We start from the raw sequence: 24,080 nt of genomic DNA, 5'->3' as shown, positions 1-24,080 counted from the left end.
GAAGCAGCTACAGGCTTCGCTGGGTTGTGTCTGTCTTGGACAAATTAAGAACTCAAGTCCTTGCATGGGTAGGAGGTCTGCTGCCTTCTTCCCCCCTTCCTTCCTTGCCTTCCACAGGAACACAGAGACAGCTCTGGGCTTGGAGCCAGCCGGACACAGGAGGAGATGTTTGGCTGTTCGGGCAGCGTTTGCTCCTCCAACATCTGTTCCCTATCTCCTCCAAGGAAAGAAAAGGTGGCAGGCCATATGGAGGCATCCTGTGGTCCAGATTCAGTCCATGGGCACCAGTTGGACCGTGCTCACCTAGATCAAAATACAGGCACGTCTCACTTGGTGTCTGCTATTTCTTACAGTCAGAATATTTTAAAGTTGGAGGAGGACAGACAGGATAAAACATACCTTTCATTTTGAATATAGATGTTATCTTTCTTTGGACATTCATTGTTAAGATCTCCTAATCAGTAGGTTTTAATTTATTTTATATTCTGAATGGTTTGGATTCTGTTATACTAGCCTAAACGCCCTCTTTCCACTGGAGAAACAGCGATGTTCTTCAAAGCTTATGTGCCAGTGCTAAACAAAATTTGTTTCTGCACAGTTTAAACCACATTTGGGAGGAATAGTACGTTCTCTTGTTAGCATTATGGGCTTCTAAGGCATTTTTTTTGGAAGATGGGGTTTTCAACCACTCTTCTGGTTGAGAATGCAGATAAGCATCTGTTTTTACAGCCAACAGAATGAGGAGGGTTTTTTGTTTGCTTTTCTGTTAGTTGCTTTTATTTTTATTTTTTAACTGAGTTGCACTTTCTGGGCCAGTTGAGTTTATCCCCCGAGATGTTGTCTGTGTCTTTTGTGGAAGTGAGTGCCTCAGCAGACATCAGGAGATCATCATGCACTTACAAGTATACTTTCTCATATAAAGTTTGTACTTATTGTGCAGATTTAATATTTTTCCTGATATAACAACAGTTATAAATGTTCCATAAATTTAAAATATGATAACAAGCTGATGTTTCTTAGAATGGAATACTCAAAGGATGTATTTTTTAAGCACTGCAAAATTATACAGGGGACTTATCTTTGTTAAAATTAGTAATTTAACTAAATTACAAAGAGGATTATCCTCTTCAGTCAGACCCAATGCTAATACTCCACACAGTAGGAGATTGATATGTTTCTAAGTAAACCAAAGTTTATTTTCTTGTACTATCGTTTGAATGCAAGTTGAAGAGGAAGTGCTAAGTTTTTAGTTTTGGATGCATGTGCACTATAGTCCCAGTACATCTGGTTCCAGGACTTACCACGCCCTGTGTGCCATGCTGGTTGTGCAGTGTGGTACCTTGGTTAGAAGATGATCGTGATCCAAGCTTCTACCTAAGAGGCTCCTGGTATGATTTATCTGTAAACTTGAGTAGTTGATTCACAGGTAGCAAAACTTTGGCCGTACTGCATAATATTGATGCTTGTTAGGAAACTCTTTGGATGTGGTGTGGTTGTGAATAGGAAATACTGTCCCTGTCCTTTTAAAGCAGTTCACTTCAGGCTTTCCATCACAGCATTTTATTTATGGCTTGTGATTCACTGAATTAATAGTAGAGTTCTGTGATGAGATTGTGGATGAACATAGTGCACATTTGCACTAAACAAAATGAGCAAAGTAAACCTTGTACTTCAGGAGGACCCTAAAAAGTAAATGATATGTCAAGGTATGCAGACATAGACCTTGGTGAGGAAACTCTTTAGCGTAGCTATCTTACTGTACCTGTGTGACTGAAGTACTGCAAACTGAACCTGTCAATCTAAGGCTCAACATGAACACTAAACTCATTTCCTGAGGAGATGTTCCAAAGGAGATACAGACCTAGTGTGTCTTTCTGCTATGTGAATGGGGACGAGAAGAACTGGGGAGGCTGTCTCATTGCAAATCATGTCCAGTCTCAGGCCAGCTTGCTCTCCCACGTCATCCCTTCAGCCCTTAGTGGGGCTGCATTCACCTCTTAAGTGATTTTGTGAAAGGACAGAAAAAGGTATAGGAAACTTGGTCACTAATTTAAATGTCATATCTGAGTGCTGCCTTCTCTGGGAAAGGTTAGTATTTTAGAATTCTGTATGTTAAGAAGTATTATGTAAATGGAGCGATCAAGAAGTAGATACTAAAAATTCCATGCTGTCTTGCCTCTCCTTTAATAAAGGAGATGCCACAGGATTGTAGGCAGGGTACTCGTTTGCAGTCAGTTCAGAATTATTTCTGTGTACTCTGTCAGCCAAATGGTAACGTCCACTTTGCATGTGAAGTGCGTTGTCAGTCCTTCAGACCCTTGAGTTAGTAGTTGATGTCATGGTTTGAATTGGCTGTTATGCCACTGCTGTCTCATTAACTAAGAACAATTTTTGCAGGTAGAAGGTACAGAAAAAGGGACTGTGCAGTTAAATTCCATTGTACCAGAAGGAGACATTCCACTCTGCTTCCGCTACATGAATCCCCTAATAGGCTGGAACAGTGCTTTCTGGTGTATATTGACAGAAAGTAAATAAAATTTGCTGACATAAAGAATAAGCAAGAACGTTATTACATAAGTTTCAATCCTATGGTACCTTTTTAATTTTAAGATTTGTTCTATTAGGTTTTGCAAAGTAGGATGATCTTTCTTTCTTTAGAAAAGTCATATAACAGCACAGGTTTGTTAGTGTAGTTCCTAGTGCTTAATGAATTGGGCTGTTTGAAAATTCCAGAGCATGCCTCTGTAGTTATAAACTGTTATTGCAAAGTAAAATAATATTTGTCTTTGTCTCCTGTCCTGTACAGTGAACCGCCTTTCCCTCATTATATTAGGCAGCATATGTCCAATAGAAAAAGCAAATTCTTGTTTCCCTGTAGATCACTAGGATCCTCCATTCTGAATTCTTTATTTTACTTAGCTTTAGGGCAGTTAAAGCCTCAGCAGCTCCACAGAGAGGAGTTTCTCTTCAAGGCTGCTGCTTCAAACGATTTCCAGAGCTGGGAAAGGGACAGTAACCAGCAAACGCTGACAGATCTTCCTGCTTCTGGCCCTGAAAGTGTGTGTGTGTAGTGTGTGGTTGTGTTTTTGTACACCTATACACTGGCCTGAAACGGTCAAGTAGCATCAAACAAGGCTCCTAACGAAACCTCCCCATGTTAATGAGTACATTGGAAAGAGGGGAGAATCTGCAAAGAAGGGGAGGAAAAGATTGGTCAAACAGAACAAACCCTTGGACTTTACGTTCAAAGGAATGAAAGTTAACAAGGTGGAAGCTTAAACTGGTTTTGGCTTCAACTCTTTCAAGTACCCTTCATGTTTTGAAGGCTGGCAGGGAGGTGGGGTGATGGCATCAGTATAATCTCAACACTTGGTATGATGCTTTTCTGAGATAGAAATGGAGCTGTCTCTACTTCAATGGTCCACAAGAGGTTTTTGAAAATATTGAAATCTGATTTAGTCATATTGATGCAGCGATTGCCCACAACTTTGCCTTGGACTTGTGAGTACTTGAAATTTTTCACAGAAATCCAACCACCTCTGTGTTTACAAACTCAGGAAACCAAGAAAAACAAGGATTTTTTTATTTTTTTTTTTTAGTTATGTATTACAGTGGAGTAGTAGATGACTCCAATGATCAGCTTATCTCAGCTGAGAGGTGATGTCTTTTCAAAAAAAAAACAAACCACTAACTTTGATCACATCCAGTGATTCAATTAATTTTTTTCTTACTTGGAGTATACAAGGGCTAATGGTACAAAGGAATATACCGGCCAATATGCCTTCACACTAGAATACATCAGTTCTTTTCAAGACATCTAGTAGCATAGATACGAACGCTAATGTAACACTATGTAAACTTTTGTACTCTGATTTTAACTTTTACTCAGACTTTTTATTGCATGTTACAGTAATAGGACTTGTACTTTGCATCACTTGGTAAACAAATATTAAGCTAATTTTAATGGAAATTCCTCGTCAAGATTAGGAGCTCTGATAAACAGCTTTGGCATTTTGTGATTGAGTAGGGTAAGGGGTTACTGCCTCTAATAGTCTTGCCACTCTTTCACAGGAGGTTAATAGCCTTGTAGGTCTGCTAGATAGCAGAAGTGAAGGTGATCATGGCTTCTCAGCTGGAAAGGCACCCACGCTTTCTGCACTGAAGCCTTCATGCTGTCCAGATAAAAACAAGCCTTCTCAAAAGTGAAGGAGTCCTCTGGCATCTAGTTTATAAGACTTGAGAATCACTATCTTGTGACGTCCATCCAAAAATATGATGGAGAAATGATTAGCACCAAGGCCACTGCGGGGGCAGCAGGAGTTGTGCTTTCTTGTGAGACACTGAACATGAGGCACGAACCCCTGGATATTACGGCTTCCCAGAAAGAGAAAAATGTCTAAAAGTGTCTTTTTTTTCTCTTTTTCTTCCCCCCTCCCCTTTTCTCTGGTTGCCATACTGAGTAACTGGCTTCTAGTCTGATAGTGTTTTAGGTGACTAGAGTAACAGTCTGTCTTTTTCCGCAGTGGCTGCAGACAATCTGGCAGCAATCACTGTTACTTTTTAATATTTCTGGTTATTTTGAGATATCCTCCAAATGTCTCAAAGAAGGCTTGGAATGCTGAAGGGGAAGAAGATTTTTTTTTTTATTTTTTTTTTAGGAATAGCAGCATCAGGAGGTAAATGAAATTCAGCATGCCACTATTTGTTTTTGCAGTGGTCATCACCGTGATTGCCAGCTCTGACAATATTTTCACAGAAAGGGTAACTAAATAGATGGTATTTGTTCTTTATAATAACTCTTTCAGTAGAATGTCAGGACCTGCATCTAAATGAATATATTCACATTTTCATGTTCCCATTTTTTATTTAAAGCTTCCCCTCTAACTTTCTGAAACTACTTCATACAGACTTGGTAAGTTAAAATGAGGGTTGGTGTAGTGGATAACGTCACGTTTCAAAGCTAATCTTGAGAGACCTAGCTGCGTGAACCTATAAAAGCTAGATCTGGTTTTTTTATGTATTAAGTGTTTGTTTAGTTTAAATATGTCTGTATCTTTTTTGATCAGCCTGAGCAATTTGCATGCTATGCAGCAGTCATCTTCTATACTTTATTAAATATCTGTCAATTATAAATATCAAGGTTTTACATTAATGTCAAGATAGTACATCAAAAATTCATGGAATATGTGCCTTTTTTCAAGGGTATTTAATACTTAATGCATTTGTGTCATTTTTCTTTCTAGATATATTGACAGGTTTTATTAAGTGTTTGTTAGAGAGATTTCATTTTTACCAAGGGACTATAAAGAGAAGCTGCATACTAAATCAATTTTTTAATCAGAGTATTGTTCTTTTTTTGTGTGTCTTCAGATTCTTGTAATCTATAGGGTTCTTAAGTTACGTAGTAAAATAGTCCAAGTCAGAAATCTAACATGATCAAATATGCTGATGTATCTTATCTTTAAAATAGCTACTGGAATATGGTACCATGGAATGTTATAAATATGGTAATTATGTACACTGGGATTTTCTTCTGCCTCGTGTCTTTTAAGACCATAGTTTTTGTCCTTTATAGTAATTTACTGGTGGTTTTATGTGAATTATGTCTGGGTGGCCTCCATATAGGGGCCGTCCTTAAGTTTCACAGATTTATGAATGGGGAGGGTTACATTCAGAATCTTTGCCCATGGTTTGCGTGTTCCAGTGGATTCGTTACAGAGGGACTACTTATGTCAAGTGAACAATTAACTTCACGGCAATCTACCGATTTAATACAGGTTTTTCTCACGGAGAGGACAATGGCAGCATGTATATATCTTGCTTCCTATAAGTATTTGCCCCAAGTGAGGGTTGAGCATGTTGGCTGGCACTCCCTGCACAGAGCATGAGTAGGGACTGTGCGTACGTACGGTGTTTAGTCTGTAAAAGTAACTTTCACGCTGTTAAGCCCTTTGTAGTCCCTGTAATGCCTTTTTACTTTTAGTGCGTTATGACCATAGTAATTATTGCTGTTTGCAAAGTAAATTATTCCGTCGAAACCTCTTGTTGGGGAGAGGGAGGAGAGTGGGAAGGGGCAGAGAGGCAGGACAGGGGTTATCTGCGTAGCTGGGGTCTTTCTCCGGTGTAGACTTGTCAGACCCTGGGTGTGAAGGCAGGCAGCGTTCGCTGACGCTCGCGGTAAGTTCCCCTAACCGAGGGTTTCAGAACGTTGGGGTAATACTCCCGGGCCGGGCCGGAGGAGCTGCGTTTTAGCGCGGTGCGCCGGGCCCGGGCGGCTCCGGCGGGGGCGGCTGCGGCGTGGCCGCCGGCAGGTGGCAGTGCCGGCACGCGCAGGCTGCGGGGGGCGGCGCGGGGTCCGCGGGGCTTTGGAGGATCCTGGCTCCTGTTCACGTAAAATACCTTCTTTAAACCTTCAGGTGCAGAGTGAGATCCCGACTTTTCACAAGCGACAGTAACGTAACAGATGAAAATGTTATAATATTTTTTTCTAAAGTGAAACTGATGGGCTTATGTGTCTCACTGTCGGTGTTGACTTTCCCCGCTTAGCTTATCAAGCTACTGTAAAATAGATTAATAATCCTAGCACTAAAAGCCAAAATTAAATTGTCGTAAAGGAATAATGTCGGGTGGTGTTGATTTTTAAGAATTGTTATTTCCAGTTGAAGGTGACGTTCGTTTCTGGGATCGTGTCAGGACTGTTCTGCCGCAGCGAAGAACCCTCCCGACACGGCTCGGTTTGGGTCTCGGCGCTGGTTTTGTACTGAGTGTTTTCGTGAGAAGCCGTAACTCCGTAAAAATGCGTTGCTGCAATTAAACTCGAGGAAATTTATTCTGCAATGACCGTATCATCGATGTGAATGCAAATCATGTGGAAATGTAGAGTGCTTTAAAAAGAAAAAAAGTGAGGGAAGGGACAGCAGTCACTGAGATTGTCAACTCCTGTCATGGTTCAGAGAAGGTCCATCCAAAGGGTTAACTGGAGGGGCTGAGGGAGAACAGGCACCTGGGACCTAACACACAATTGGCAGTCTTTTGTAATATATAATTTGCCTAAAATTGTGCACTGAGCACAGGCTTTTGTTTTCTAATTGATTTACGGTTTGAGACACTTTTACCTCATCCCCTACTGTCCTGCACACAGTGCCAGCAAGTACATTACAGTGAGAAATGATAAATTACCGTGCACTTGTGATGCTAATGCATCAAGAGTAAAAAACTGCATGCTACATGGAGCTTCATGCATTAAGAGTGTCGCAAAGACAGAGCTATGCAAAAAAGCATTTGTATCTTTTGAAATAACCATCTGATCATTTACTTCAATTCATCTCTGAGACCTAATTGAACCTGAAGATTAAAATTAATGCTATTACAGCTTTCCATTTGTGAATTGGGACAAAGTTCTAAAGAAAGTGTGCGAGTGTGGGCTTAAAGCTACCTGTGTTTTTGAAAGTTTTAATAAGTTAATTGATCAGAAAGTAACAGGTATTACAGCTTTCTGAAGCCTTTTTAAAATCTAAATATTGTGCTTGTTAATAATGTATGCATTCTCAAATGACATTACTCCACTTTTAGATGGGAGCATGTGTAGGTGGTTTAATGCAGGTACTATCTAATCAATGTTTGTCACCAAAATTATTTAAATATTTCAATCTGCTTTATTTCGGAAGTGTAGTTGTGTCTTGTACTGAATAAAACCTTTACAGGTATCGAGTAAGAACTGAAAATCTTGTATGTCTAATTTTCACTTGCATTAGTGAAATACCTTACTGATATCCCAAAGAAAAGGAAAAATGTGGAGGTCGGTGAAACCTAATATGTGCTTATTGTCTGATTTCTTTCCCCCACCCTGCACCACGAGCTGGGTTTTGTTTTACCCTCACATACTCAGTCCACCTTAAATTTTTTATTTTTGTACGATGTCTGTGGGTTCCAGTCTTGAAATATGAAGAAACAGATTTATGGCGGCTGCTGGGCACAACAAATTAAGTTGACAGTGATGTATGAGAGCATAATAGCATGATGATCCCTCTGTAGCACGGCTGGACGCCTCCTGCTTCATTTGGCTCTTGTTAGGATCTCTTAGGCAGCTAAATAATGAAATTCTGCTGACTGATTTCTGATTTCTCTTTTCTTTCTCTTTTTACCTTTTTCTGAAACTTGCATTTCCCAGACCCATCCTAATGCCAGCAAACTGCCCTTAAAGGATTCTTTCACTTATGATGACTACAGGTTGGTCTGTCTTTTAATTCTTTTTTTTGTTGTTGTTTTTGTTTTGTTTTGTTTTTGTTTTTCAGTATAGTGAAACTTGGGTCCCTGGAACTGCTTCATTGCTGGGAAAGCCCTCCTCTTGTTATTGAAATGTTAAATGTAGGGTTTGATACTAATACACTTTCTTAATGAAGAAGAAAGTAAAATAAATATGCAGATTTTAAGTTACAAAGGAATAGTCATTATGAGCAGTTAATTTAACCAACTGGCACACACAGTCTGAGATTAGTAAGGTAATTTGTTGTTTCTTAAGAAAATAATTCAGTTAATGTTGCAGGAGGTTTCGGTTTTGCATTTGGGGATATTTTTTTTTGCTTTTTTTTTTTTATAAAAGGCTTTACCAGCACACAGTAGTAAAAACTAATATTTACAGTGGCTGTTGAACAGGAGAGCTGGGGAAGTCAAGCCATACACCTGAAGCATGAGTGTCACTTGGAGGTGCTATAGGGGGGTGACATAATTAAGATAAAAATAAGAATAATTAAGATGAGAGCTTTAATTCTGTTAAGTAATTAAAATAGCATAAATAAAAGGCATTCATGAGGTCTTACAGGGATTTTTTTAGCCTAGTTGTACTTCTGTGTAAGTCTATGAAAGTGGAATTTCCAAAGCATGCTTCCTTCACTTATAGGGTCACAGAGGAACACGCCAGCTTACGTGTAAAGTGGTCTAAAATTTTGTAGATAAAGTACAACAATTAAAAGGAAACTTATTGCTATTATGTTTCCAACAGTGTTTGTATATCAGAATTATTGACAATTTTAATTTGCTTTTTTAGAAATTAAGTATATTTCAATTTGACAGTATCATCTTTCTAAGCAATCTCTAGCACTTCTGAAAAAATCGTTCTGAAAGTCTAATTCTGTATATTAAATATTTGTGAGTAGTGGAGACAGTAGGAGTTAAAATTATTTTGACCTTCTCCTCGTGATGGTCCTCTTCCTCCCCCCCCTTCAAAAAAACCACAACAAATACGTGTATTAAGGTCAGAACATAGTGAAACTAAGATTATTCTTTTCCCTCTGGCATTTAATATTCATTTTTGTCTGAAATAAAATAAAAATGAAATTTTAGAAAATACTGAAATCTTAAGATTTTCTGAAGTTTCTTAAGTTTGAATAGGAAGCTGGCATTTCCTTTGCTTAACCTGAGTTAGAAGGGTTTTGAATGATGTCTGTGTGCTAAACTATGTTATACTTTCTTCATTCTTTTTGCCTGGATATCTGCTTGGAGTATTGGGGTTTTTTTTCCTCTTTATTCCGTTAAGCAGAAAATTTAGCAGTGCTGGTCTAAGCCAAAAGTTCACAAACTGAAGAGAAGCGCTTACCAAAATATCATGCATGTGTCAGGTGATGACACTGGTTTCCAGTTCATGCAGTACATAAGCTTTACCCCCTAGTGAGGGGGTAAAATACCTCCTGCCTCTTACAAGCGTCTGCACGTAGATGAGAGACGCAGCTGTGAACTACTCTGAAGCCTGCAGGAATAGCTGACCCCAGGGGTTTGGGATGTGTGGTGAGAGGTATGTGTGCAGTGGAGGGTTGGGGAAGCAGAAGGTGACGCGAGAGTGGGTCCCGGTTGAGGCAGGGGAAGGTATGAAGGTTCTGTTGCAAAGAGTGCGGAAGAGGGGTGGGATTGCAATCCTGATTTGGGAATTGGTCTGTGTGCATGTCTTGGAAGCCTAGGAGCTGCTGCTTCTCCTGCAAGTGGTATTGCCTTCTGCTGTTACTAGAGTTAGTGTGATCTTTAAGAAAAGCAAGTTTGGAAACTCCCAGCCTAAATGATTGCTTCAGGTTGGACTACAGCCAGTTGTGCATTGATGTATTGAACATTGACCGTCTAATGTTTTTAATTTTTGTAGATGGGCGGTTTCCTCTGTTATGACACGACAGAACCAGATTCCAACAGAAGATGGTTCCAGAGTCACATTGGCTCTAATACCTTTATGGGACATGTGTAATCATACTAATGGACTGGTAAGGATTTCTTCAGTGTTGCTGAAAATCTTTAGGGCTTAAGTGTTAAGCCTTTCAAGTCCTGTAGAACAGTTTAGTAATACTTGTCATTATGCTTCTTAACACAGGTATTTTATCTTCCCAAGTGACCCTAAAAACCTAATATCCGAAAGAAAGTTATGTCGGTTTCTTAGATGTCTCACGATAGCTTTTCAGGGAGAACTTTCTTCATCTAGAGACAACTTTAGAAGTGATTGCATACTTGCATACAGTTATGTTTCATATACGTATAATGTGTCTTTACAAGTTTTCAGTTACATGATACCTTTTTTTTCAGCCAAGTTTGACTGTTCTTCTGATACGGAGTTTTGTTTCTGACGGGCTGAAAAAGATTCACAATACTGAATGGATTTCTTCTGAGAATAGGAAAGCAGTCAATGATGGAGGTTGCCTCTTGTAGATACCACTAGGGAAAGTGGTTAGAAATTTGCAACTAAGAAATACTAACTGCTCTCCTAACCATGCCCAAAGAGCCTTGTTATGGAGACAGCAGCAAGAACAAAGCCTAGTTGAACAAAAACAGTACATCTGTTACTACATCAAAGAAACAAAATGCAAAAATACTACTGGCATATTAAACATTTAAAAGGTGACGTATGTATATAGAAAGTCAGACCTGCTGACATTTTGGCTTACGTGAGCTAGTTCAGAAGATGAGGTCTTAATTTCATTAACAGGCTAGTTAATGTTGAAGTGAGGAAATAAATCACCCTCTTATGGGTTTTCATCAATGTTATTTAGCCAGTCTATGTACGCTTCAAAATTCATACCCTCATATTGTGTTTCCAGTAGATAATATTATTTATAGTAAGCAGTGAATATGACCATACTATTCAAGTAATCTAGTTCTTTTGTGGGAGAGTTGACCTGAGTGTTAGGACAGGGGCATGTATTAGTATTGTTGGTATAAGAAAATCCATGTTTAAATGAACAAATTGTAAAGCAAGTTGGTTTTCACTTGACATTTAGCTAATTTATTACTATGACTGTATCAAATACAGCAGGGTAGGCTAGGCTACAAAGTTGCAAGTGTTTGGGGTTTTTTATTTATTTTTCCCTATTAAAAGGTGGTTACATGTTGTTCTTTAACAGTGATTCTTGCCTTTCAGTATTTGTTATGCAACCTTATAACTTTGATTTGGCAGTAAAGCTTGTATGAGAGTCTCCAATGTAAAGAAAATTGCTTAAAATTCAGAAATGTATATTTTTGTAATATAACTTAGCTGCAAGTATCAGTACTTCCTGTACCCTTTTCCTGCTGGGCATCTCTTTCAGGTGCTTTTGCAGAGACTTGTCTGCATTCATTAGACAGCTCTTAATGAATGCCTTCAAAGTAGGGATTAGAGGAAAGAGGAAGAGAATTAAGGTTCTGGGAGGGAAAAAATTAAGTAGCCTATATTAAAAGAGCAGCTCGTTATGTTGTTTTAATCATTCAAACTTCCATTTAAATTGATAAAGTAATTTTTATTTTTATTATGCTCTTTAACAACGGGTTTGATATGGAGCCAGCCTCTGGAGCCAAACCTGCTAATGCAGTAGTATATCAGGGTTGGAAGCATTTTTTAATGCTGAAGTGTATCGTAAAGGCGTGGGGGGGTACTGAACTTAAATATTTTGTGTATATATATATATATATATATATATACAGACTTTACTCGTTTGTTTCATATTTCCACAGAAACTGGTTTAGATGGTTATAGATTTAGGAAGGATAGACAACTGTAATATTGATAATGGGCTAAGTAAAGCTACTGAATCTATTTCTGTTGTGTGTTAGTTTCCTTGTACTATTAGAAATAGGGAAAAAAACTGCTAAGATAACTGTAAGCTGCTAAGATAACTGTAAGCTGTCTGTATTGTAGTTTATGTTATTGTAGAGTGAGATGAGGGTGGGTTCTGCTCTAATCATAGCACATGCTTTAAAATACATGAAGGGAATTGCGCTTCATTGAAGGAAAGTAGGAGACAAAAGATGGTATTGTATGGGTCCCTGTCCAGTCTACTCCAAACACAGTGCTGAAATACTTCTTGAGTCAATCAGCTACTATAGATCCCTGTTCTTGCTTTATTCCACAGGGCCCCTTTCCATGAGCTAGATAATAAAATGCTCTTTGGGTTTTAACTGGAGCTAGGTCCAGCCAGCTTTTTCTTGCTTCTGACACTATTAATTAGATCAACCTGCCTCTAAGAACTATATCAAAATGGTTGTCTTCATGCATTTCTCATTGTTATTCTTTAGTGGGATTGTATTTTGACAGTCAGAGGTTGATTACCAGTTCTGCCAGAGCTTTAAATAAGCTACATTCTGCCTGTTGGGCTGAGTCCATCCTTAATCACTGACCGAGTGGACTATTTCATGCTTTATACACAACTTGAAATTCATGTATCAGTCTGCTTCAGAAATAAAACTGAAGGGATGCAATTTGTCAGCTATCATGTGGGAAGAGAAGCAAACACCCTGTTAATTCTCTTACATGACTGCTATTAAAAGAAAGAGGAAATAAGAGTCTAGCACTCCATTATGCTTTATAGAAAAGCCTTTCAGAAGCACTGCTGGTTTGTGTGGCTTTTTTTTTTTTTTTAAAGGGCAGAAATAAAAAACAATCCCAAAAATGAGCAGTACTCTAGTGAAGCATGCTTAAACTGACAGAATCCTTCCCTTAACATGCTGGAATTTCCCCAGTCCTTGAAAGCCTTCTGTTCCACAGGCATTTCAAGAAACTGGAATGGAGTTTTAACATTCAGAAGTATTTCATTGAGTTTATGGACTAAGAAAATTTCAGGACAGGTCAAGTGCTCTTTTCCCTTTTTTTGAATGGAAGTTGCCATTTTTCTTAAGGTGACTGTACTTGAACTTGGGAGGTGCATTTGTCATAGCGAAGGTAAATCCTCTAGCACTTGCAACCTGCAATTCAGGGTTAGATAACCTTCTAAATGAGAGATGTTACTTAAAAATTGTTCAGTCCAGCATAGTGAACATACAGGTATTTCTGTGTCCAAGTACTACAGCCTGTGCTTTGCGGTAGGCCGTGTTGCATGACTCTCGTGTTCTCTTCTGATCTCGACATGCCACAAACCCGTTAATAGACCTGAAGTGATGGCAGCTGCAGGGCCAGGCTGCCCGTGCTTGTGGCTGCCATTTTGGCTTTGCTGCATTGTAGCCAAGTTCCACGTGCTCACTTTGAAAGCAGTGTTTTGGCTGACAAATGCACGCTTGACGATGCAAGCAGCGTAAAACTATTAACATACAAACCATCAACCAAGCTTTCAAAATAATCCATGAAGTTCTGTCTTTGGACAAACTACATCCAAGGTGGGAATCAGGGTGTACTGCAACTCGCATGTAAGTCAGCCTACAAACAAGTATGTTTTCATTTACAAAGGCTGAGGGAGAATCTTCAGCTTCTTCTAGGTTTTTCCCCAGGCCCAGAGCATGTTTTTCCCTGTTAGCTCTGTCAGTACTGAATTCAGAATACCTGCCATAAAAGTTGCTTCCTGATTGTTCAGCAGTTCCAGGTCCATCCTGTGGCTGCATCTGTGCCTGCATCTTTGGTAACGCTATTCAAGAACACGCTGTTTGTCACTTTAAAAAAGCATTTTTAGGATAGCTTTACTTGTTAATGTGACCAATTTACAGTTTTGCAATTTTTTTTTTCATTAAAGTACAGTTTTGTTAAGAGAATTTATCCTCTTCCATTGCCTGCTACCTTCAAAAAAAATCCTTTTAGCATTTTAAGAGTATTACTTAACTTTAGATAAAGGGATTATTTGCAAGTAAATTATAATTCTCTGAAGATTGTTTCCCCTAAAGATCCACAGTTAGCTAATCCTTTTTCATTGAGAGATCAAAAATGCACTGGCAGTTGAAGGATAAAGCACAGCATGTAGAGCTGTCAGTGCCTTGCTCCCTTGGGCCTCATGGGAGTCACTGAAAACTTTATAACAAGCTGCCGGCTTTAGCAAGGGACTGTCTGTGGTGTACGGAGGGTACTTTCCTCAGAGCCTTCCGTTCACTTCAGGTAAGTTATTTCTTCCCTTAGATTTCTTTAATGCAGAGGTTTTTTTAAAAAGAGATTGCTCAGGAATAGTAAAACAATTACTACCAGCTATATTACTTGTGCAGAGAAAGAAATGTATGCAATTGCTACTGTTAGTATCTATTTCCAATAGGACAATATTTTGTCAATAGTGGGTGAGAGAAATATAAAATGCTAAAGGTGCTTTTGTTACTCTTGGATAGATCACTACAGGCTACAATTTAGAAGATGACCGGTGTGAATGTGTAGCACTTCAAGATTTCAAGCCTGGAGAACAGGTAGTGTGAATAATTATCTACATAATTGTTCTTTAAGTTTTGTGGACACTTGGCAGCTCCCTACAAAATTTTAATAGCAGAGTGGTGTGGATTAAGCCCTGCTACATTTGAATGTTATTATACTGAGCTAATTTTGTGTGAAAATACTACCAAACCAAGTGCACATTTTTCAGAATAAAATATTTTCTATCACTTGGTAGACCCCAACTTCAGGAGAGTTTTGATTTCTCATATTTTAGAGAACTAGTTTAAATATTTAATCACTCGTAAAGGTACATACACAGACACTGAGTTTGGTATTCTGGATAAAATTAATAAAAGGCCATATTCAAAGGACCAAAGATAAATATATTTTAGATTTGAGGTGTCACTTTGTCTGCAAGAGCAGATTGTAGAGTCTTAAACATGTTGTTCGTTTATGTTTCTTGTTAGTCTTCATTTAACAAGAGGTTAAATGCAGTATAGTTGCCAGTCATTTTACCCATGTTGCCATTCCCAGGCTTAGTGAAAATGAGAAAGGACCGAAAAATATACTCCCTCCCTTTCATAGAATCACAGAATGGTTTGGTTGGAAGGGACCTTAAAGATCATCTAATTCCAACCCCCCCGCCATGGGCAGGGACACCTTTCCACTAACCCAGGTTGCTCAAAGCCCTGTCCAACCTGGCCTTGAACACTGCCAGGGAGGGTCCATCCACAGCTTCTCTGGGCAGCCTGTTCCAGTGTCTCAGCACCCTCACAGGAAAGAATTTCTTCCTAATATCTAATCTAAGTCTCCCCTCTACACACAGCCTTTCACACAGATGTGCACACATGTACATACCCTGTCATCCTGAAACAGAAAGTACCAAGGGGTGAGTCTTGCAAAGATGTGTGGAACAGTTCAGAATCCAGTATCATGTTCAGAACTGCTAAGAAACAAAAATGAGTGTTAAAACTAGTGATGCGTTGAAGACAGTGGTTCCAGGAGTGTAGGAAATCTCTGGTAGGAGGGTTCCTGTGCTGTGTCAGAAGCCAGCCTGAGCCCTCAAGTGTAGTAGCACTCTGTTTTTCCTACTGCTTGTGCAACTGTCGTCAGTATGGCCAGGAAAAGACTGTCTGTGAAACATCCTGAAATGTTTTGTAACTCAGTCTCTGAGTTACTACCTTTAGTGTATTATTTTGCCAGTCTTACACTTAATAACATTTTGATTTTCATTTTTCTTTTATGTAGTTACCCTTTTTAACAAAGATGTGCCTGAAAAATTTTTGAATTATGCCTTTCCAGAAGTGTATTTATCCTTATTGCTGTGCTGGGGTTTACAGTGATTGTATATTTTTTGTGTTGCTCTTAGAATTTGTTATGGTAGTCAAATATTGACTGTTTTTTCCAGTACTGGTATGGTGAGTTAAAAGGAGTCCACAGTTTTTCCAGAAGTGATCCAATTTATAATTTTCCACAGCTGGCAATGGATGTGTCATATAGCTGTTCTGGCTGCTTTCTCCATTTCGGTTATAGAGGCTTCCTCTATTTTGATTTTATTTTAGTAGTTTCACTTTGTCTGCTATTTATCAGATTTTTTAAAACTTCTATGCAGACTTTGTTATCAACATCATTAAAGCACTTTAATGATATAATGCTTCAGTCTTAATGTACTGTGCAGATGTTATTTCTTACAGTTTCAGCAGGAAGAATGTATGGTCCTTGCTTTTACTACTAAAAATGTGAGGCAGCAGAAGTCCACAGAATCTATCAAAACATTGGCCTTGAATAAAGCAAATTCTCGTTCTGTTTAATTGGCCTTTTTGTAAAACAGTCTTAGAGTGTAAGAGCACACTGTATAACCTACATATCATACGTGACTTTAGTTTAATATGAGATGTATCACAGGATTAAAACCTGAGAGGGTTAGCAACTCTCTCCTTAACCACTGCCTTAACATACCTAGGCAGGTCACTTGTTCATTACACAAGTGTGTTACACTATAATGTTTACTATAATTTAATATAATGCCTTAGTATTTAGTGCTTAGGATAGATAGTTCTAATCTAAAATGGAAAACAAAGAAAGTAAATGGCATCGTTAGTGTTGTTGAGTCCTTAAGAGAACACTGTGCCTTTCTCGGTCAGCTAGAGAGGAGTGGAAGCTTACAGGTATCCAGAGCATTGCTGTACCCTAAGGTTAAGAAAGGAGTTCTATAACTGTTGAAACTTTTTTTTCTGATTGACAATTAAACAAAAGGGGAAAATATCCTCTTGATGTAGAAGACAATTGCTACTTTGACCTCTTGTCCCATGTTCTTCATACAGCCTAGCCCTGAATTAAACACACTTTCCAGGTTATTTTTAGGAACTTCTTTTTTAATATGAATTAAAGTAACCTATTTGCTTTAGATAAAGAGTTCAGAGTATAACATAAAAATAAATACTGGCTGAACACAGATCAGATCTCTCTGTATGATATACTTTGGTATATCCATGCCTTAAGGTAACATTAAAACAAAAGCAAAGTTGATCCATCAGCAGTGTAGGTTACTCTTTTGGGTGGACATATGGGGAGGGGAAATGACCCACAAACCAGTTTATTTTCATGGACCCTCCTTGTCTCAGATTTTTTAGTCTTTAAAAGGCATAGGATCTTTGAAAGCTTATTTCCATGTACTGATACTTTATGACAGTGTGAGAAAACAAAGCATTTTTACTTTAAAGTATAGATTAAGAACCTCTTATCTCCTTTCAAAGACTCTGTTACATGGATATGTTTACATCTGCTTCTAAAGTATATTGCCACACTATATACAGCATTTGAATCAGTACCAGAACACAAAGTGTGTTTCTTTATACAACCAAATATACCTTGTACTCAGAATAGTAACTCTTTCAGGAAATAACTTTCAAATTATGTCAGTTTTGTGAGCTGATCTTAAGCTTTTTTTCCTGTCCCTTCACTTCTCTTTTCATCCTTCTAGATTTACATTTTTTATGGCACTCGGTCAAACGCTGAATTTGTGATCCACAGTGGTTTTTTCTTTGATAATAATTCACATGACAGAGTGAAAATAAAGCTTGGCGTGAGTAAAAGTGACAGGCTGTATGCTATGAAGGCAGAGGTCTTAGCTCGTGCTGGTATCCCAACGTAAGTAAAACACAATGCCATGGGTTTTTTAAAGCATTGCCAAAGTATATAGTGTCCAGTAGAGCATATATAAAGCTGTTCTATGATAGCTTTCTTAGGTGTAATATTTCTCCTGTTTGTATAGCAAATTAAAGTTATTGTAATAATATTTACAGGAGTTCTCTGAGCTATATTATCATCTAATTTGGACCATATATAAGGAAAAAAGCCTTTGCTTTAATAACCATTTTAACAAAAACAGAGCAAGGATTAATTTGAAGCAATCTGTGGTTTTTCTTTCTTTCTTATCCCTTGCAGACATACTGTGATGCTCAGTATGTGAACCACGGCATTTTCCTTTAGTCTTTTCAGTCCAGAGGGTACTGCTAAGAGAAGCAGACATGAAACATTGCATTTTTATGAATTTATTATGAAAGCCGTATAAAAATAATTGTAAGTGCAAAATTGTAGAGATGATTGTTCTTTTCAGATACAGGTTAGGGAGGCTTTTCTTCAGTTTGAACTAGTATTACCTAATTTTTTAAAAGTTATTTTTGTAACAGTGCATTTGTTGTATACTTTAAGGTCTTTTATGTTGAAATAAGTTCAAAGGTATGACAATAGAACTTGCATTTACTGTTGCTGTTTGATTGTTTCTTTTATTAGTTCTAGTGTTTTTGCCTTGCACTCCACTGAGCCTCCAATCTCTGCCCAGCTTTTGGCTTTCCTTCGAGTGTTTTGTATGAGTGAAGGTAAGATGTTTTATAAAGAGAACCTAATTTACGTTTGTTTTGGGGTTTGTTTTTTTGTTTGTTTATTTTTTAATGCAGGAATGTGATAGACATTTATACAAAACATTAAGCTAGAAGATCGGAAGAGTTGAGGAGTTGAGGTTAAAAAGGGATCTACAAGCTAGTGAAAAAGCCAATCTTTGGCCATATTGTCTGAGGGAATATTTCAGTAACATAGGCCTTTCTGGAACTCCTAAAACATGAGGTGATGCATTTTTAAATTTTTTTTAAGCCTCCCCAGCTGTTGTGAATGAGTGAGCTTTGGAGATTGATCTTTAGTTCTTAAGTTTGAAAATGGTTCACAGAACAAGGTCATGTGAGACCTAGGGGTTTACATGCTTAAAATTGTAGGATATCAGCCATCACTGCTAAAATCGTGTAGGTATGGAATTGGAATATTCTATACTGTAGGAGAAATATGGAGACATTTCAAATTTGAGTATTTTCAATATTTTGGTAATTCATAATCTAAAAACAACTTACGTATTTGCAAACTGTCTTTGTAGTGTTTCTCTTATGTTAGGAGGTTTTGTGGGGAAAATATGTGTACAATTAGTAAATAGTCACCTAATTTGTGCATATGAAACTTCTGATTAAATGTTTGTTATAGCTGCTTGCTGGTTAGATGCAGTTTTGGAGGTTATATTTGTGATGTTTTTTCATGACAAGTGAGAGAATTCCCTTGCAGTAGGGATGCTGTGTGGATGATGTGGGTTTTAATACCAGTAGGAATACTGAAGTTCAGTTTTTGCATGTACTCTATTTTATTTCTTTAATAAAAACAACCTACCTTATTTAGTATCATGCCTTCACTGCATCCTGTCCTCCATCTTTTAGAACTTATTAAGAAATTAGAATAGAATAGTTCAGTTGGAAGGGACCTACAACAATCATCTGGTCCAACAGCCTGACCACTGCAGGGAAGTAAATTCAGGTAAATAAAATTTTAGAATGCCAATGAAGGGTGAGTTTTGGCTCAGAGAAGAAAATACAGCTAGTAAACATTTTGATTGCATTACTCTGATACATGGTTGTGATGAGATTATTCATATGTCTTAAATACTGTGTAAGAAAACTTGTTTATTGAGAAACTACATGCAAGTGTTTTGTGAATTTTGTGATAGCTGCTTTGCAGGAGTAAAATTTGGTAATTAAAAGATTAATGAAATTTGTATAATGTCAAGGAGCTGATGAAACATTTTCTACTCTGTGTGAGGTTTGTTTGATGGATGTCTTTTCTGACCAACTGTAGGGAGCTTCTGCTACTGAAAAAGATTACCAAAACAATAGGAAAAATTCCATTGCCATTTGCATGCTCTCTGTCTGGTTCCTTTTATTATCAAAAAGTTCGCTGAGCTCTTTAAATAATTACTCCCTTTTGTTTATCAAGTATTATACAAAACGTTACATCCCACTGTCACAGAGTTACGCTATGTATGAGAGACTACGATATACAAAATATCTTTATTTCAGAGTGGAGCAGAAGGTCCGTTTTCTGCTCACCTCAAGACTTCCAGTTGCCTCTTTGAGGAAAATCCTAGAAATAACCAGCATATCTGTTAATTCTTATTTGAGGAGAGGTTTTTTTGTTAGCTGCTCAAAGCTTTACTATTGAAAATAAATCTTTCTGCAGTTTCTCATCTGATAAAGTGAATGATGAGATTGTTTTTAACAGATTGGTTTTATACTTATTGCAGAGGAGCTGAAGGAACACTTGGTAGGCGAGCATGCCATTGACAAAATCTTCACTCTGGGGAACTCTGAGTTTCCCATTAGCTGGGACAATGAACTTAAACTTTGGACATTCCTGGAAGCCAGAGCATCCCTTCTTTTGAAAACCTATAAAACAACTGTGGAGGTAAAATTATCATTATATGTAATTTAAATGTCTGAAATGTTTTGTGTTATGATTGTAGAAAAAGATATTTTGTCCCCAGTCTTGTCTTTACAAACTTTAATCTGAATGTTAGTACATAATTCATTCTGTACTTTTTAAAGTGTAGAAACAGATTTGCATTATCTAAGGAAAATCAAATAAGATTGCAAAAAAAGAAAATTTTGTTAATGTAATTTTGTTATTGCATTTTTTTCTTTGATTCTCCAAATAGAGGCTACTTGCTTTTTCTCTGCAAGTAAAATGGGGAATCAGTTTCAACTTGTTGTCTATTAGTTACATTGTCTGGACTGCAAAGAAATGTGCTACTGTTGTGAGTGTATAAGTGAACCTACATGTTTCGTATATTTGTGAAGTCTCCTGACTTTGCTTGTTATACAGGCTGATCTCTTTGGATAAATTTTTGGCTTCTTTATGAATTCTTGATAAATTTCACTGGGACTCCCTGCAGACCCCCTCATTCACGTATGTCTATTTGGCTCAGCCTGAAGAACCTAGTGTCTCTTATTGTTAACGCGTAGAGAGAAGAGTTGAGGGTTTTTTTTTCATTGTGTTGGTTGTTACTAACAAACTTGCTTTTTCTTTTCTAACAGGATGATAAGTCCTTCTTGGAGACCCATGACCTTACTTCACATGCGGTAATGGCTATCAAATTGCGCTTGGGTGAAAAAGAGATCTTGGAGAAAGCAGTAAAGAGTGCAGCTGCTAGCAGAGAGTATTATACCAAACAAATGGCAGATGGAGCTCCGCTTCCTAAATATGAAGAGAGCAATATTGCCTTGCTGGAGAACACTGTGGCAGATTCTAGACTCCCTATTGTCTTGAGAAAACTAGAAGATGTGGAAGAGCAAGGAGACTTAAAGATTGATGAAACTATTGATGCTGAAGTCACAGAGAATGGGTTTGTCAATGGTGAAAACTCGCTATTTAATGGGACCAAATCAGAAAGTGAAAATCTAAATAAAGAGAAAAGCAACAGAAAGACTGAAGATGCCAAAGAATCTTCTTCAGAAAGTACTGATGAGGTTAAAGAATAGTCCTAAAGTTTTACTTTCTTGTGAAATTAAATTAGCTGAAGTTTATGAACAGTGCATTTATGTTGGTGTGTTTCTTTGTTAACATTTCTCTTTCTGCAGAGAAAAATGTTTTTGCTGCTTTATACAAAAATGAATTTTTAAGTTATTTAAAAGATTTAGCATCCCTTTTCAATTAAGATTGCCATCTTGCTTTCAGGCAAAAACTGGGGAAAGAGGTGCCTTTGGAAGATTTTGCAGCCCTTTGTTGAACCAAATGTATTTTCTTCCTGGGGAAGAATTAAGCTCTTCTATCTGCTGTGCTTTGCTTTTGTTGTTCTGTCACTCTGACTACCGAAAATAAAAGCTTGCTCTGCCTCCTGCCAAGAAAAGCAGAAGGCAGGACTGACTCGGTATTCAGCATGAAGGTGGGAGAGCAGTACAGCAGAAAACTGGATAAGAGGATCAGAAACTTGGGAGACTGGAGGAAAACCTGTTTAAAATCAGGTATGCCAGTCCAGAAAAAGGTAAGGTGGCAACCTTATGATTGGTAGTTTTAAATGTTGATGAGAATCCAAATTGTATACACTTAAAGTGATCTCTGAAGATTTCAGTTTACTTTGTCTTTTGTTTACTGTATAGAAATATCTCATCTTTCTTCTTCAGTCAGAGTTAGACTGCTACAATACAACATTCACCAACTTTTAAAGGCTGACTTCTTTTTATTTCCAGGCAGTACCTTTTATTTACAAGGTTGGCAGTGCTACTGGAGAGTTTGAAAGCAGATAGGCCAAGCCACAGCTTTAAACTGTACTGCTCGAAGTGAGGTCACTTTCCGGCTTCTTCAGGTTTTCACAACTAGCTAGAGATTTTCAAAGCTACATTTTTGACTAACCCATTATTAAAAGGAAAATATGATTAATATTCCTGTCTGCTACTCCTTCGTTTCTGTGTTGTTGGATGTAACATCAAATGTTGTGACATGGTTACCTGATCTTACTCAACTTCATCTTTTGGTTAAGATATTAATTGATGCTGTTTTCTTGAAGGAAATGGCAGGCAGGCTATTTTTGGCCCGAGTCCAGACCACAGCCAAGTCTGCAGTATGCTTTGCCATTTTGGTTGCGTCTCCATCTGATGCACATTTCTTGGGATACCTCCACAAGTTAAGCAGATCTGCTGTCTCCAGCAGTTTTGGTGACCCTCATACTATATGTTTTAATTTCTAGGTGGAAACAATACAATCCTAGCACAGTGCAATATCAGAGCAAGAGTAATTCCAAGGTTTGACTTTGAAATTACCTGGGTATTGAGAGGAGAGGAGGCAGAATATTTTTATTTTGTGGGTGAATGGAGAGGAGAATAAAGTGATTTAATTCTGTTCTCAATATTAAGGACTTTTTTATCTTTGTATCCTGAAGTTCAAGATAATGGATAGAATGGACAGGCTTGGACAATTGTCTAAAGCTCAACGATGTTGCAACCTGCTTATCCAAGATCAGTTGCAGTAAAATATCTTTTGGCATATTCATAGTTTTATTAGATTTTGCTTCTTTTATACTGCAACTTGGAAAATGTGTTTTTGCATAGATTTTTGCAGTACACATGATAAGTAGTGACTTTCTTTCGGGTTGTCATAGCATTTTTGGTGTTCAGCTAGTATCAGTGTGGGAAAAATAGAAAAAATAGTTTTTTAAAAAATATTTCACTAAGAATGGCATGTTGCCATTGCACCTTGGATATTGCTTCACCACTAACAAGATGCTGGACCAGTATTTTTGTAACTATATGCTGCCTTTGGTAGAATGTTATGAATTGTTGTCTTGACAGTTTAAATGTCATACAAAAGTCATTACATTTCGGTTTTTATTAGGACCGATATTCCATTTCTGTTTCTGCCACTTACATTGCACAACATTGTACTAGATACTCTGATGCAATTCTGAAACTAGCCTTCCCTTAAAATTATAACTGTAATTCAGAATTTAAATGCTTTGATTCAATCTGATAACACTGTATTTTGTTCCAGTATTTACTGATATCTATGGCTTAGCAAAGCCTGTGGTCACCACAGGACAGAATGTGTGGGTTTTCTTGAATAAAATATAGTTCTACCATGTCTTCCCTAGTGAGCGTATTATACAAACAAAACCTCTACCTGCTACCAACTGCTCTGTGTTTTGGGGTCTGTGGGGAGAGGAATAACCATCCAGGTATACAGATAAAGGAGAAATAGCTGGCAAAAAAAAAAAAAAAAAAAAAGAGGAATTCTAGTAAAGAGAAAGGGAAAGTGGTGTATTAAGTGCATGGTCAAATTCTGACTCTTCCTATGTTAGTATTATTTAGAAAAATACATTGCACACAATAAAAATAGTAATCTAATTTTGTAATTTGCATTTTTCCTCTATGCGTGTAATGGTTTCTCAGAAGCACTAACCTAAAACTTAAGCTTTTGAAAACTGAGGTGGAAACAAAAAAAAAATTGGCACTTATGAGCCCTCATTACCATCAGTCATGAAAACAGACCTTTCAAAGCATTTTAAAGTTAACTTTCTTCATAATGTTTGGTTAAGAGGCTGTTTGCATTAATCCCAGGCTAAATGCCAAATCTTGCTTCTGTTTAGCTAGTGATCTGAAGTATTCCTCTAAGAAAGACATTGCTTGGATTTCTCAGACTGTTCTCCAAAAAC

At 37.7% G+C, this 24,080-nt stretch overlaps 1 protein-coding gene across 1 annotated transcript in view; it reads left to right on the top strand.

Annotated features, from left to right (window-relative positions):
- Nucleotides 1–23,511, top strand: part of SETD3 (SET domain containing 3, actin N3(tau)-histidine methyltransferase) — a 62,467-nt gene extending 38,956 nt beyond the window's left edge. Inside the window, exons 7-13 of the mRNA XM_068398715.1 lie at nucleotides 8,171–8,229; nucleotides 10,130–10,244; nucleotides 14,524–14,598; nucleotides 17,547–17,713; nucleotides 18,359–18,444; nucleotides 20,181–20,341; nucleotides 20,971–23,511. Of these exons, the coding sequence (XP_068254816.1) occupies nucleotides 8,171–8,229; nucleotides 10,130–10,244; nucleotides 14,524–14,598; nucleotides 17,547–17,713; nucleotides 18,359–18,444; nucleotides 20,181–20,341; nucleotides 20,971–21,414 (1,107 nt within the window). The 3' untranslated portion in view covers nucleotides 21,415–23,511. The remainder of the gene's footprint in view (nucleotides 1–8,170; nucleotides 8,230–10,129; nucleotides 10,245–14,523; nucleotides 14,599–17,546; nucleotides 17,714–18,358; nucleotides 18,445–20,180; nucleotides 20,342–20,970) is intronic.
- Nucleotides 23,512–24,080: the final 569 nt, after the last annotated feature.

Source organism: Nyctibius grandis, chromosome 4 (genome assembly GCF_013368605.1).
Source record: "Nyctibius grandis isolate bNycGra1 chromosome 4, bNycGra1.pri, whole genome shotgun sequence".
NCBI classification, from domain to species: Eukaryota; Metazoa; Chordata; class Aves; order Nyctibiiformes; family Nyctibiidae; genus Nyctibius; species Nyctibius grandis.
The sequence above is the reverse complement of the archived record's forward strand: the minus strand, read 5'-3'. Positions and strand labels throughout refer to the sequence as shown.